The 14063-nt window shown below is 47.8% G+C and overlaps 1 protein-coding gene, 1 long non-coding RNA gene and 1 other non-coding gene across 3 annotated transcripts; 2 read left to right on the plus strand and 1 right to left on the minus strand.

The window, feature by feature from the left end:
• The first annotated feature begins 1141 nt into the window (after nt 1-1141).
• Nucleotides 1142-2245, plus strand: LOC116560474. Its single transcript, XR_004272983.1, has 2 exons — nt 1142-1753; nt 1998-2245. It is a non-coding gene; the product is annotated as an uncharacterized LOC116560474 (long non-coding RNA).
• Nucleotides 2246-3535: 1290 nt separating this feature from the next.
• LOC116560688 lies at nt 3536-3639 on the plus strand. The gene has a single exon (XR_004273083.1). It is a non-coding gene; the product is annotated as a small nucleolar RNA U13 (small nucleolar RNA).
• Nucleotides 3640-7104: 3465 nt separating this feature from the next.
• PCBP1 (poly(rC) binding protein 1) lies at nt 7105-9185 on the minus strand. Its single transcript, XM_032291848.1, has one exon. The coding sequence runs from the start codon at nt 8564-8566 to the stop codon at nt 7496-7498; it is 1071 nt and encodes a 356-aa protein (XP_032147739.1). The 5' UTR covers nt 8567-9185; the 3' UTR covers nt 7105-7495.
• Nucleotides 9186-14063: the final 4878 nt, after the last annotated feature.

The raw sequence follows: 14063 nt of genomic DNA on the forward strand, positions 1-14063 counted from the left end.
TCGCTTAAGCCCAGAAGTTCGAGACCAGCCTGGGTAACATGGTAAAACCCTGTCTCTATAAAAAGTACAGAAAAACCCAGCCACTGTGGTGCCTCACAACTGTAGTCCCAACTACTCGGGAGGCTGAGGTGGGAGGATTGCTTGAACCTGGGAGGCGGAGGTTACAGTGAACCTAGATTGTGCCACTGAACTCCAGCCAGTGTGACAGAGTGACGCCCTGCCTCTAAATAAACAAGAAAAAAGGCTGGCGAGGTGGCTCACGGCTGTAATTCTAGCATTTTGGGAGGCCGAGGCAGGTGGATCACCCGAGGTCAGGAGTTTGAGAACAGCCTGGCCAATATCATGAAACCCCATCTCTACTAAAAATACAAAAATTAGCCAGGCGTGGTGGCACATGCCTGTATTTCCAGCTACTTGGGAGACAGAGACAGGAGAATTGCTTGAACCTGGGAGGCAGAGGTTTCAGTGAGCCAAGATCATGCCACTGCATTCCAGTCTGGCGACAGAGTGAGCCTCTGTCTCAAAAAAGAAAAAAAAATAATAAATTAAAATTAAAAATAAATAAATAAAATAAGAAAAAGTCTAAAGTGACAGGCACGATAGATCAGGTATGTTCCGAGCAAATCTCTCTGAAGTTCTTCCTTTCTACTTCCTCCTCAATCAAGTGCCCATGAATAGTTACCCAAAATGCCAAGCTGGGGCTTGTTGCTGCCAGTTTTTTGTCAACTTCCGCTTTTCTCTCTTAGAGTGCTTACAGAAGGCCTGTGTGTCAGAAGTCAGCCCTGTGGCAGGAGGCAGAAGCTGGGATGGGTGCCCACAAAGGAAGCCTTATTTTCCAAAGCAGCCAGAGAATCATGGGTCCGAACTTACCCCGTCTTCTCAGATGGAGGACTAAGACCCAGAAAGATGGAGGAATTTGTCCAAGCTCTCCCAGTGAGCTGATACCAGAGCCAGGACTAGAACTCAGGTCTCCCAGTCTCAGCACAGAGTGATTTTCCTTGCAGAATGTTGCTGCTGAAACATTAGACTCCCCCAGTCCCCAATCCCCTCCTTTGCCTCACGCAAATATAGACACACACACGCACACACACACACTCGTACATGACCAGCTGGGGAGCCCTAGCACCCCAGGCAGGTAAGGAAGAAAAGCACAGCCAGGATCAGAAGGGTGAAGAAATAATGATGTCCCACAGGCAAGGATGCCCACACAGAATGGCTTTGGGGGAACTGCCAGTTATTTTGTACGGAAAGCTGAAGGTAGTGGCAGGAGAGTGGTGGGCCTTGCACTGGTGAGGCTGGGGGGGATCAGATGTTCAAGGGCCTGGAAAGCTGTGCTGAACAGTTTGGGTTTTCTTTCATAGACCACTGGGGTGAGGAGGGACTGGAAAGCCTTTGATCGGGGGACACATGTGTTTAGATTTGAATATTAGGAAGGCCCCTCAGGTGGCCAGGCTAGGTGAAGTGACCCGAGGACTTGGTAGTGGAAGGCTTCTCTTGCTGCGACTGCCTATGTGTACGTCTGGCTGGGCACTGTCTCACTAGCAGGAGGTGGCCGGCAGGGATGCTGGACAGTATGTAGTTCACCACTTGGGATAGCCAAGAGTAGCAAGGGTGAGGTGGGTTCAACTCACGAACTTCATGCTCTTGGTAAATACTGCTTACTTTTCAGAGTAAGCAGCTGCTCTAGGGGTGAACCCAAGGGTGGTGATTCACTGTCCAAACTACTGGCTGGAGGGGAGCACATGGTGGTCATGTACGCGCGCGCACGCGCACATGTGTGTGTATGTGTGTCTATATTTGCGTGGGGCAAAGGAGGGGATTGGGGACTGGGGGAGTCTAAACACATGATACAACTACTATGGCTGTGACACAACAGGTGTTTGTCAACCTGTTTGGGTTCTTCCCAACTATGGCAGTGGCTGTGGCCTAACAGCTGGTAGCAGGAACAAGGCTGTGACAAGAAACAGCAACTGCATAGGGGCCTCATCAATTTCCAGCCCTCCATCCAGAAGAGAACAGGACATGCTCAAGCTGCGCCAAAGAGAAAGGACAAAGGAGAGGAATTCTGAGATGCAAGTTCCTATGGAAGAGGGGACAGAGTTCAATTCCAACAGTCCAACAGACTAGGGCTAGAGCCATAGTCTTCTGTTACCTGTACCTTTAACATTCAGCTTACTATTGATTCCTTATTATCTGCCTTTAGTGAGGTTCCTTTCAAAACCAATAAAACAAAACAATCTTGTCCTCAATTCTCCCAGTCAAGTTTTTGACTTATTTCTTTCCCTCCTTTGCACCATCAAGTATTTGAGCAGTGGATACCCTTGCCTCCCTTCCCTCACCCACCATGCCCTCCTCTCCTGCTGCAAATTACCTTCCCCACATCACTCTTCTGAAATTCTGCTTCCCAAGCATACTCATTCCAGTGAAATTGTTTTCTCCAGAATTCCTTTGGTGTCTGAAAGGACGGGGGTGAAGGGGTAAAAAAACTATAAAGATTGGCCAGGCATGGTGGTTCATGCCTGTAATCCCAGCACTTTGGGAGGCCGAGACAAGCGGATAACCTGAGGTCAGAGGTTTGAGACCAGCCTGGCTAACATGGTGAAACCTCATCTCTACTAAAAATACAAAAATTAGCCAAATGTGGTGGTGTGCACCTGTAATCCCCACTACTTGGGAGGCTGAGGCAGAATTGCTGGAACCCGGGAGGCAGAGGTTGCAGTGAGCCAGGATTGCACCACTGCACTCGGGCCTGGGACATAGAGCTAGACTCATTCTGAAAAACGACAATGACAACAACAATGACAACAACAAAACTATTAAGATTTAGATACTGGGCTGGGAGTGGTGGCTCACGCCTGTAATCCCAGCACTTTGGGAAGCCGAGGTGGGTGGATCACGAGGTTAGGAGTTCAAGGCCACCTGGACAAGATGGTGAAACCCCGTCTCTACTAAAAATACAAAAATTAGCTGGGTGTGCTGGCAGGCACCTGTAATCCCAGCTACTCTGGGTGGCTGAGGCAGAGAACTGCTTGAACCCGTGAGGTGGAGGTTGCAGTGAGCTGAGATTGCACCACTGCACTCCAACCTGGCCAACAGAGAAAGACTCCATCTAAAAAAAATAATTCCAGCACTTTGGGAAGCTACGGCGGGTGGATTGCTTGAGCCCAGGAGTTCAAGACCAGCCTGAGCAACATAGTGAGACCCTGTTTCTACAAAAAAATACAAAAATTAGCCAGGCATGTTGGCACACACTTGTAGTCCCAGCTACCCAGGAGGCTGAGGTGGGAGGATCAGCTAAATCTGGGAGGTTGAGGTTGCAGTGAGCCGTGACTATGCCACTGAACTCCAGTGTGCATGACAGAGTGATAACTTGTCTCAAAATAAATAAAATAATTTAGGCCAGTTAAGGTGGCTCACAACTGTAATCCCAGCACTTTTGGAGGCTGAGGCCAGGCAGATCACCTGAGGTCAGAGGTTCAAGACCAGCCTGGCCAACATGGTGAAACCCCGTTTCTACTAAAAATACAAAAATTAGATCCTGTTGTAGTTCATGAGCATAACGATTGGGTGTTCATGTGCTTGTGTAAGATGTGCCACCCTTAAACCTTGTTACAACGTTGGCACATTACCCATCTGACATGAAAAAAATAAAAATACAAAAATTAGCTGGGCGTGGCGGCAAGAACCTGTCATCTCAGCTACTTGGGAGGCTGAGGCAGGAGAACTGCTTGAAGCCAGGAGGCAGAGGTTGCAGTGAGCTGAGGCACTTGTCTGGGTAAGAGTGAGACTCTGCCTCAGAATAAATAAATAAATAAATAAAGATTTCAATTAGAAAAATTTCTCTTGTCTGATTCATAAGAGATTTCACTTGTTTTTAAATATTTAATTTTTGTTTATATTTAATATTTAAATTTTGTGTTTATAATGCATATCATATGTAGAATTCTGCTTATATATAGCTTATAGATAAGCATGAGGATTAGCCTACATATATAATTTATAAGTAAACAAACATGTTATAAAGGTATATGCTAAAGACTTGCTATTGAAGGCCTACACTTTAAGAAAATGTTTGGAGACCACTGATTTTCAGTACGAAGCTCAAAGCCTTTGTTATGGCATTCAAGGCTGGTGATAATTTAGCCCCAGATAATTTTATGGCTTTTTCCACCTCCTCTGCCTCCCACTATCAAAGATCATATTCTAACTGTAATCAGCTACTAGACATCTTCCAAGTGCACCACAACAGCACGCTGTAGTTCAGAGTACTTTGCCCACAGTAGGTGTTCGATCAAGTCCATGGAATAACCACCTTACAGCATTATTGTCACTCCGTCAGCCCTGGACTGTTCCTCCCTGACTTCTCTCAAGGGCACCCTCCTGATATCTCTCCTGCTGCTTCAACTATTCCTTCGGTCCTCACTGGCTGCCTCTTCCATACACACTTTACAAATATTTGAGTCCCTGCTGTGGGTCAAGTATGGTGACAGGTACTAGAATATGCAGTGACCAAGAAAACCAGTTTCTTTGACCCAATAAGATACCCCAAAACTTCATCTCTAGTCCCTTCCCCTCATTTACCTCTGTCCTTATGCAGCTCTGACTTCGAGTCAGAGTCTTGTCTCCTGTTTCTAGCTATTTGTGGAATATTTCTGTCTGCATCTACTTCTATCACCATGCCTGAATTCACTGTTCCCTGTCTTTACATGTTTCTCTGGCCTCCACACCTAGTTTCATTTCATTTTTATTTTTTATTTTTACCTAGTTTCAATTTCTCTGCATTGACTAGCTCCTTTCCTTGCATTCCTATTGATATTGCTTGCCAGCCTGTATTAGAGCCTGCTTCTTCCTTGAGGGACTTTGGCAACTGCTATTCCTGCCTTTCATCTCTCCAAGTAGCAATTCATTTTGCCTTGCTGCCTTAAATCATTATTTTACAAATTACTGCCAGCTTTCCCCAATATAAGATGCAGTGAGGAAGAGGTTCAGGAAAGTTTGAGGCCCACTTTTCTTTTTTGAGACAGGTTCTTGCTCTCTTGCCCAGGTTGACTGCACTGGTGTGATCATAGCTCAATGCAGCCTTGACCTACCTTCCAGGTGCAGGGTGATCTTCTACCTCAGCCTCCCAAGTAGCTGGGACTACAGGTGCACACCACCACACTTGGCTAATACTTTTCTTTTTTTTTTTTTTCTTGTAGAGACAAGGTTTTGCCATGTTGCCCAGGTTCGTCTCAAACTCCTGAGTTCAAATGATCTGCCCACTTCGGCCTCCCAAAGTGTTGGAATTATAGGCATGAGCCACCACACCCAGCCTAATTTTTCGTATTAAGGCCTGCTTTTCATAAGGTGTTTGAACTGCTTCACCCAGCGTTTCAGGGGTTCTTTACAGACTATTCAGCTTGGTGTTTGAGGGTTCAAGCTTACTATCCACTCCTGCCTTGATATGGATTTGTGCTCATTGTTCCCAGAAAGCACGGTTCCCACTTCTGGGTCTTCACTAGGTCCCCCTCCCTCCCCACCTGTCTTGGCCTCTCAGTTCAACTCATTTAATACACATTGCTCTGTTCCTTACCTTTTAATCTTGTCTTCTCTGCCCAGATGTTGTGGCCTACCCTCGGCCCCCAGAAATGGGCCTTTTGGCTCTTTATAATCCAGAGCACACTGAAATTTAGTGTTCTAAGCACTGTTCTGTCCTACATACATGCTTTCATCTTATTTTCACAAGCCTAGGAGGTACTTTTAACATCTTTGTTTACAGAGATTAAATAATTTGCCCAAAGCCATGAATGAGAGGCAGAACTCAAATGTGAGAGCAAATTTGGGTTCCTTTCAGTGACTGCTTGCCTAATCCTGCATGGCCACAGTGTGAGGTGCATGGCAGGCCCCAATCTTAACCTCCACTCTCAGAACCAGGGATGTACCTCAGGAAGATGTCCTGTAGAGAATAAGCCTCAACAAATATTTACTGCAGATAATACTTCCCTCCCACAAGAACTCCTCTTTGCCATGAGTGATCTCCCATATCGGCTGGGGTTTGAACTACCCACTTTGGCACCTAGTGGTCTATTGTTTGATTCTATTGTTTTTTCTTTCCCTCATCTCAGGCTCTATTTTCGTGTACTATTGTTTCTAATGTTGCCTTTGCCTAGCAGAGTTTTCCTTCTCTCATCAGGTCAGGTCCCTCCCATTGGCTGATGTGGGTGAGGTTGCTCCGCCTTCACAGCAGGATCTTCCTCCACTGATGACAATCAGTGGCATTCAAATCTAAGACTCCTTTGGGAGTGTTAAAAATGCAGCTGATTAGTTTTGGGGTGGGACACAGGAATCTGCATCTTTTAACACCCAGATCTTCTTAGGTTATAGTCACTACATCAGTCTACATTCCTGCCTGTTAAGACTGACCCATTAAGGCAGGATTATTTCCTGGTATAGCGATTCTCTAAACATTGCACACAGCTGAAGAACTGGAAACTGGGCCTCTTTTGTTTCTGGAACACCACTTGGCAGGTGTAATAACATCCTCTGACAGGCTGCTTGCCACAGGTGCATGCTTGACACGTGCGTCTTGTTGGTACCATCCCCTCCCCCTTCCCACCCCTGCTGCCCAACCAAGACCCCTCCATTCCCACCACCACCCTGCAGCTGTTGCCCTTCTCCAAGCCCCCAATACCACCCCCCCATTGCCCTCCCTTCTCTTCCTTTCCCTCCCCCATAACCCTTCCCCAGGCTCCTCCCACCTCAGAATATTTTTTTTGTTCCTAAGTTTATCATGTGAGGTGGGGGTGGGGGGACTGGTTAGATGGAGAGGACGCTCTGCCATTCGGAGGTCCTACTGAGTGGGCACACCTTTTCCCCTCGAGAAAACCCTGTTACTACCAGATAAATGGGGAGGCCTCTCGCTGGAACTTGAAACCCTCTGTCTCTGGAAACATCCCAAAGCAAGCCCAGCCTGCCATGTTCCTTTGTTGGGGCACAGAGGGAATGGAATCTTACCGATAAGGTGAGAAGAGCTTGAGAGAATACCAAGGACGGGCCCACCCTTCGCCCTCCTCCCTCCAAACACCTCAGGCTAAAAGAGGAGAAAAAAAAGCACCAACAAAAGAGTTTAAGACAGCAATTCCCAGCTTTTTCAAATATGAAGCATTTTTTAACCAATCCGTTTTTTTAATTCTTAAATTCTTGACATTACAGAACTAAACTGAAATTTATTAACATTCCACTCTTACATTTCTTATCGACAAACAAGAAATAAAATTCATGAGCCAAAAAACCCAAAACAAAACTAAAAACAGGGAAAAGCTTATAAAACTAAATATGGATCCCAGCATTAACAGCTGAACAGAGAAGGTGATTTTTAAATTCTTAGCGGATGATAAAGTTGTGTAGAAACTGAACACTTACAAATTATTTAAAACCTGGAATCACTGACCAGAAATTACACAGTTGGATCATGGGAAAACAGCAGAAAGGGGTTATCGAGGGAACCTACACTGTTCTAGCTGCACCCCATGCCCTTCTCAGAGGAAAGCCTGGCATTGATTAGATACTGGGCCAGACTAATACTGGCAGCAGAGCCAGTGATAGTAACCTGCCTACCAGAGGAGCCTTCCACTGGGTTGGCAATTTTGATCTGGGCCCCGGACATCTGGCGAATCTCATTAATGTTGGCGCCTTGGCGCCCGATTATGCAGCCAATTAAGTTATTTGGAATGGTGAGTTCATGGGTGGTTTGAGTAGATGCATCCAAACTTGCCCAATAGCCTTTCACCTCTGGAGAGCTGGAGTCAATTCCGGCGAATCCGGTCCCGCCGTGCATCATGGCAAAGTGAGACTGTTGTCTTGCCACCTGGTTCAGCTTGGCCAGATCGAGCGGAGAAATGGTGTGTTGTCCTTGAATCGAGTAGGCATCTAGAGGTGGTCCCTCCAGGTCATGGGTGGCGTGGGGGTAGCCCGCAGCGTCGCTGCACCGATCTTGGCCGCCCGCGCAGATGACTGGGGAGCTGGCCGGCATGGGCTGGTACGGAATGGTCATGACTCTCCCTTGCGGAGACTGGGAGAGCGTCTCCAGCATGACCAGGCAGATCTGCTTGACACACTCGGTAACAGACTGCGGCACGCCAGCGATGGTGATGGCCCGCTCGGTGGAGTTGGGCAGCATATCCCCCGCCACCTGGACCTGCGCCCCCGTACTCTCGCGGATCTCTTTGATCTTACACCCGCCTTTCCCAATCAGGGAGCCGCACTGGGTGGCCGGCACCACCAGCCTCAGGGTGACCGGGGGCCTGCTGGCCGCGGTGCTGTTGGTCATGGAGCTGTTGATATCTTCCTCCAGCTTGTCGATGATCATAGCGAAAGCCTTAAAGATGGCATTGGTGGGGCCGGTCAGAGTGATGATTCTCTCCGGACAATTTCCCTCCGAGATGTTGATCCGCGCGCCACTCTCCTCGCGGATCCTCTTAACCGACTCCCCTTTCTTCCCAATGATGCTTCCTACTTCCTTTCCGTGCATAAGAAGCCGAATGGTGAGAGTCACATTTAGTCCACTTTCAGTCACACCGGCATCCATGGCGAGCGGCGGGCGGCGTTCGGGGGAGTTGGGCTCGTTACGTGGTCAAGTCTTTGGCGGCTGGCGGGGGGAGGGGAGGTGTAGGCCCAAAACTGCCGGCGCGAGGCGAGCGAGGGCCGCGGGAGCGAGCGGGAGCGGGCGGGAGGCCGCAGCGTAGTCTCAGGGGCGGGCGGCGGCGGCGGAGGGGGCGAGCGGGGCCGGGAGCGGCGGGCTGGCGGGTGGGCGAGGGCGCGGCGGTGGCGACTCCGGCGGCAGCCTCGGCGGTCTGGGCGGGGCGGGAAGCCCGCTTTCAACCCCGCGTACCCTCTGACCCCGGAAGTGCTTGCTGCGCAGGACCCCTTGAAAAAAATGAGGACCCGTCTTTTTTAGGTCACAAGATTGCGCCAACCCTCACATGGTCCTTAAAAAAAAGCCCTTCTGACACTGCAGTAGTGAGAACGAAGCGCATTATGGGGGGAAGCTGCGAGTCCGGCAAAGTTTTAAAATGGATACGTATTTTATTAACTCTAACGGCACTGGCAGGTGACTGAAATTACTAGTGTTGTGTATGGTAGACAGACATTATTTTCCTGCTCTACATAAGCGATTACTGCGCGGAGCGACACGGGCAGCCCCGGCGGAAACTGCAGGCACCAGCCGGGACGCCGCGGGTTTAAAACGTGCGCGTGAGGTGATCAGAGCGCGTGCGCGAGGGTGTGGAGGGGACGGGAGGGGCACCCGCCGTCTTCCGGGGGGGAGGGGCGGCGAGGCGAGGCCTGCGGAGCGGGTGCGCGCGGGCGCCCCGCATCAACCCCCACCCCCCACCCCGGCCCCTGCTCTCCGGAGGCGGTCGGTGAGCAAAGACCGAAACCGACTCACGGCCGCCGCCCGAATAGCGGCTCTGCTGTTTGTGGGGCGTGCTAGAAACGTGGTCCTAAAAAGAATGGCGTCCATTTACATAATGCTTTGTTTGCGTTTCACAAGTTTCGGTTAAAGCCACAGAAACCCCACCTTCTGCCCTTGTGTGGTTTCCACCGCGGCACCCTTGTCCGATATTAGAAACAATAGTGTGCGCCTGTGGAGGCCTCTTTTGTTCAGGGGGTGCCGACTAGGGCTTCAGGGCGTTTCTGCGGCCTTTCCCGCGCGGCTTGGGCTCCCACAGCTGTCTTTTAGGCCCATGGGCGCAGCCACCGCGCCCCGCTCTCCGGGGGCGGCCCCACCAGGGCCCGCCATCTTGGAAGGCCTTTGCTGCCGGTTCCTCCCGCTGAGGAAGTGTCACTCGAGACGCTGGCCTATGACTTGTGGTTTCTGCCCTTTCCCCTTGGCCTAAGCCAGACCAGAAAAGGCCCCGTGCGCAACGTGCTTCAGAATTCCTCAGGGAAAGCGGCCAACGTGGCGCTACTCCGCCTCCCCCGTTCTTTCCCCGCGGGGCGGCCGCCATGTTTCTTGAAGACAAAATGGCGACACGTGGCTAGCGTTTGTCGCCAACGAGAAATTGGGGTCCGCCCGAAAGCTCTAGAATGCACCCCCCTTCCTCCCCCGGGCCTTCCCCGCTCCGCGAGTCTTATGACCCCTCCGGGATTAAAAAAAATTCCGCAGCCTGGTCTGAAGCTCGGAGGCCTAATTTTAACGCGTTTTCCTCTCTTTAATTTGAAACGGGAACGCAAATAACTAAAATGTAGGCACAATATTTAGCCTCTCGCCCTTTTAAAGCTTAATAATGGATAATAGGGGGCAGTATCAAAGGATAATTTGGGTCCCCACTGTACCAAAGCATTTAGAAACCTCTGCTTAATTTAAGGAATGAGATAAATTACTGCTTTTCTAGACTTTCTAGCATGGTCCATTGTGCTGGGGAGAACAAGAGATGGTTTATAAAGCTTTTAAAAGCAAGACAACTTCCGTGAAGAGACTAGAATGCCTCTGACTTTTTCACAGGCCAGTTGGCCGGTGAATCTTATTAACAGTTTAACACAATTAGTGTTCACTTTTAGTTTAGAGGGGACAGGTGTTTATTGTGCATTGGCCAGTGTCAGCATATTCGATGCCAGGCATTTCACCGCATCTTATGTTTAATTTTTACCATGAGCCTCTGAGGTAGGTGTTCTTATCTCTCTCTCTTTTTTAAACAGAGGAAGACACTTAAAGATGAAGTGCCTAATTCAAGGTCACACAGTGTCGGGAATGGACCTCCAGATTTCCTTACTGGTGAGCACATTTTCCAGATTTTTGTGTAAATCAGAGTTTTGGAATTTAAATGCTATTTTAAACGTTTAGGTGAGCTTGTCATTTAAATGAACCCTTCAGGTAATCTTTTGTTGTGTAGTCAGCCCCTTTTTGTATCTGTTTGGCGGCTCCAGCTTTTCTTGATATGAGGTACACCTGTAATGGGCGGTCTCAAATGCCCTTATGCTGTGTCTGGTGAGGATAGGGAGGGGGAAGTGATTCAGCCCGCCCAGAGACTCAGGTATCTGTCAGTCTGGCCTTGGCTGTGGCACTTTTGAGTCTACCTGGCTCCGGGGGAGCAAACAGTTCTCTATATGACTCATTTGGTTCCCTCAGCTCCCCACGGGCTTCACCCTTGCCTTCCCCACCCCAACACCCCAACCAGGTAATAATAAATACACTCTGGCACCAAACCTCCATTTCTCTGCAGAGATTGACAGAGCATGACAGAGTGTTAGGTCAGTCAGTCTGTGGCCTCTTCAGTGGGCCAAATAGGCACCTGAGCAGGGCTCTGATTGGATGTGATACACAAAAGAAGGGCTTTTTGCCTTTAACTTACGTTGCTATCAGATACATTTTCCAAAGTGCTTTCATATTAGTTTATATAACCCTACAACCACATTTAACAGATATAGCACAGTAAGAGTGCTTACCGTCTGCTAGGCGTTGTTCTAAGCCTTATGTATTCAGTGTCTCATTTTTTAAAAAACCACTGTAAGAAACAAATTTTACATTATGGATTAAGACATTTATGTGCACACATATAACAAAATTTTTGCAAAACAATAATTACTACATGCAGTGTTCTTGGGTAATTTCTAGTCTTTATATATAAAAAAGGACACATTGGCCAGGTGTGGTGGCTCATGCCTGTAATCCCAGCACTTTGGGAGGCTGAATCGGGTGGATCACCTGAGGTCAAGAGTTCAAAACCAGCCTGGCCAACATGGTCAAACCCCATCTCTACTAAAAATACAAAAAACATTAGCCAGGCGTTGGGTGCACACCTGTAATCCCAGGTTCTAGGGAGGCTGAAGCAGGAGAATTGCTTGAACCCAGGTGGCAGAGGTTGCAGTGAGCTGAGACTGTACACCACCTCATTCTAGCCTGGGTAACAGTGTGAGACTTATCTCCAAAAAAAAAAAGGGCACATTATAAGTAAAGTGATAGGGGACGGTCGCTTATGCCTCTAATCCCAGCTCTTTGGGAGGCCTCTGCCGGTGGATGATGAGGTCATGAGATTGAGACCAGCCTAGCTCACATATGAAACCCCATCTTCACTAAAAATACAAAAAATCAGCTGGGCCTGGTGGCACGTGCCTGTAGTCCCAGCTATTTGGGAGGCTGAGGCAGGAGAATCACTTGAACCTGGGAGATAGAGGTTGCAGTGAGCCAAGATTGCGCCACTGCACTCCCGCCTGGGTGACAGAGCGAGACTCTGTCTCAAAAAAAAAAATAAAGTGATTAAAAACCCATTAGTATTGACTGCTTATTCACATTTAATCCTCATAAAATCTCCTGAAATGGGTGATGATATTAGGTCAGTTTTACAGAGGTACAGATTGGTGAAGGGGTAAAGCAGGATTTGAATTTAGTCAATCTGAGTCCAGAGATACCTACTTAACCACTAAACTGGATTTCGTCTCTGCAGAGCGTCTTGCCTCATAGGGAGACATAATAGATGAGGGAATTAAAAATATTAGCAAGTGTTAGAAACTCAGGTCACAACAAAAGGACTAAATCGCATATAATCAAGGAATGTTCAAACAAAGCCTTCTGGCCTTGTAAATCTAATCTATTTCTCTTCCCTAGAGAAAATTTTATCTATCAGGTCTTTATTCCCAAGACTACCTACTGAAATATTTCCATAATTTTCTGTTATGTACCTTTGGGACTTAGTGCACCTCCTCAGTGAAGCCTTACCTTTCCCAGCTCCCCCAGCTCTCAGCCTCCCTGCTTCCCCCAGAATCTTACAGTTCCTTGTAGTCCACATTTGGTTGTTGGTTAAATTGTAATGTGTCTTGGGGTTGATAACATGTCATACAGGAACCTTGGGTGATGCTGTGATCTGGCAAAGAGGTCACTGGACTTTGGAATCTGAGGCTTTGGGCCCTAGTCTTAGCTCTACCTGTGACTAGCTCTGAGACTCCTACAACCCACTTCATCTGTCAGGGTCTCAGTTCTCCCACTGAGAAGAGATTAAATGATTCATGATGTTCAGGAAGTGATGATATTTGACCGGGTTATTTATCCCTGGGTGGTGGGATGATTATGTAAATATTTTCCTCATTTTTGGTAAAATCTCCACTCCCTTCCTCAGACTTGCATTATCTTATGGATACCTGAGTGAATTCTACACCATCCATTTTATAGATGAAACCACTGAGACATGGAGCAACTGGCTGAGTAGTCACTGCTCCACCCTTGGAGCCTCACACATAACTCGTCTCCTCTTACTCAGTGACCACAGGTTGGTTGAGGGGGTTAACAAGGCTAAGAAGGTGTGTCAGGTTTGGACTTTGGAAGTTGAACCACAGGATTTATGCTCTAGTCAGAGGAATGATTGTTACTTCCTCTTATGTTAAGTTGATATGTCACATAAAACCTTTCAGAATGATTTCACATTACTTGTTTAATCATCTCAGGCAACTTTGCCAACTTTCTTATTATGCCCATTTTATGGAAGAGCCATTTTTGGATCAGTGGAGTGAAGCGACTAGCTCAAGGTTACACAGGCTTCTTGACTCCTAGTTGTGGATTGCACCTTTCCATAGCTTCTGATGCTTGTGATATATATATGGACTTTAACGTATGGGATAACTTTACCGTAAACTCAAAAAGCTTTCCAACCAGTCATCATTTTTCTGCCCCCAAGCAGCCAATGCATTTCCCTTAAGTTCCTAACTCTTGTTTTAGAAAATCTCTTCTCTCTTTTCTCTGATGTTTACATTTATGGGTTTGGAAGGGGTGGGAAGGATTCCTCAATAAGACTCTTAAGTTCCCTTGGAGCAGGGACCACATTTTTTTTTTCTCTAATCTACCTGGTTCAGCAAGCATACTACAGCTATTTAATTTTGATTTTTATTTATTTTTTGAGAAAAGGTCTCGCTCTGTCACCCAGGCTGTAGTGTAGTGCCTCCGTCATAACTCATTGCCACCTCAATCTCCTGGGCTCAAGTAATCCTCCCACCTCAGCCTTCTTAGTAACTGGTACTACAGGTGTGTGCCCACCATGCGGCTGATTTTTTAATTTTAATTTTTAGAAGAGATGAGGTCCTGCTATGTTGCTCAG

The sequence above is a fragment of the Sapajus apella genome, unplaced genomic scaffold (assembly GCF_009761245.1).
Source record: "Sapajus apella isolate SASKATOON/1434 unplaced genomic scaffold, GSC_monkey_1.0 scaffold26, whole genome shotgun sequence".
Taxonomy (NCBI): Eukaryota; Metazoa; Chordata; class Mammalia; order Primates; family Cebidae; genus Sapajus; species Sapajus apella.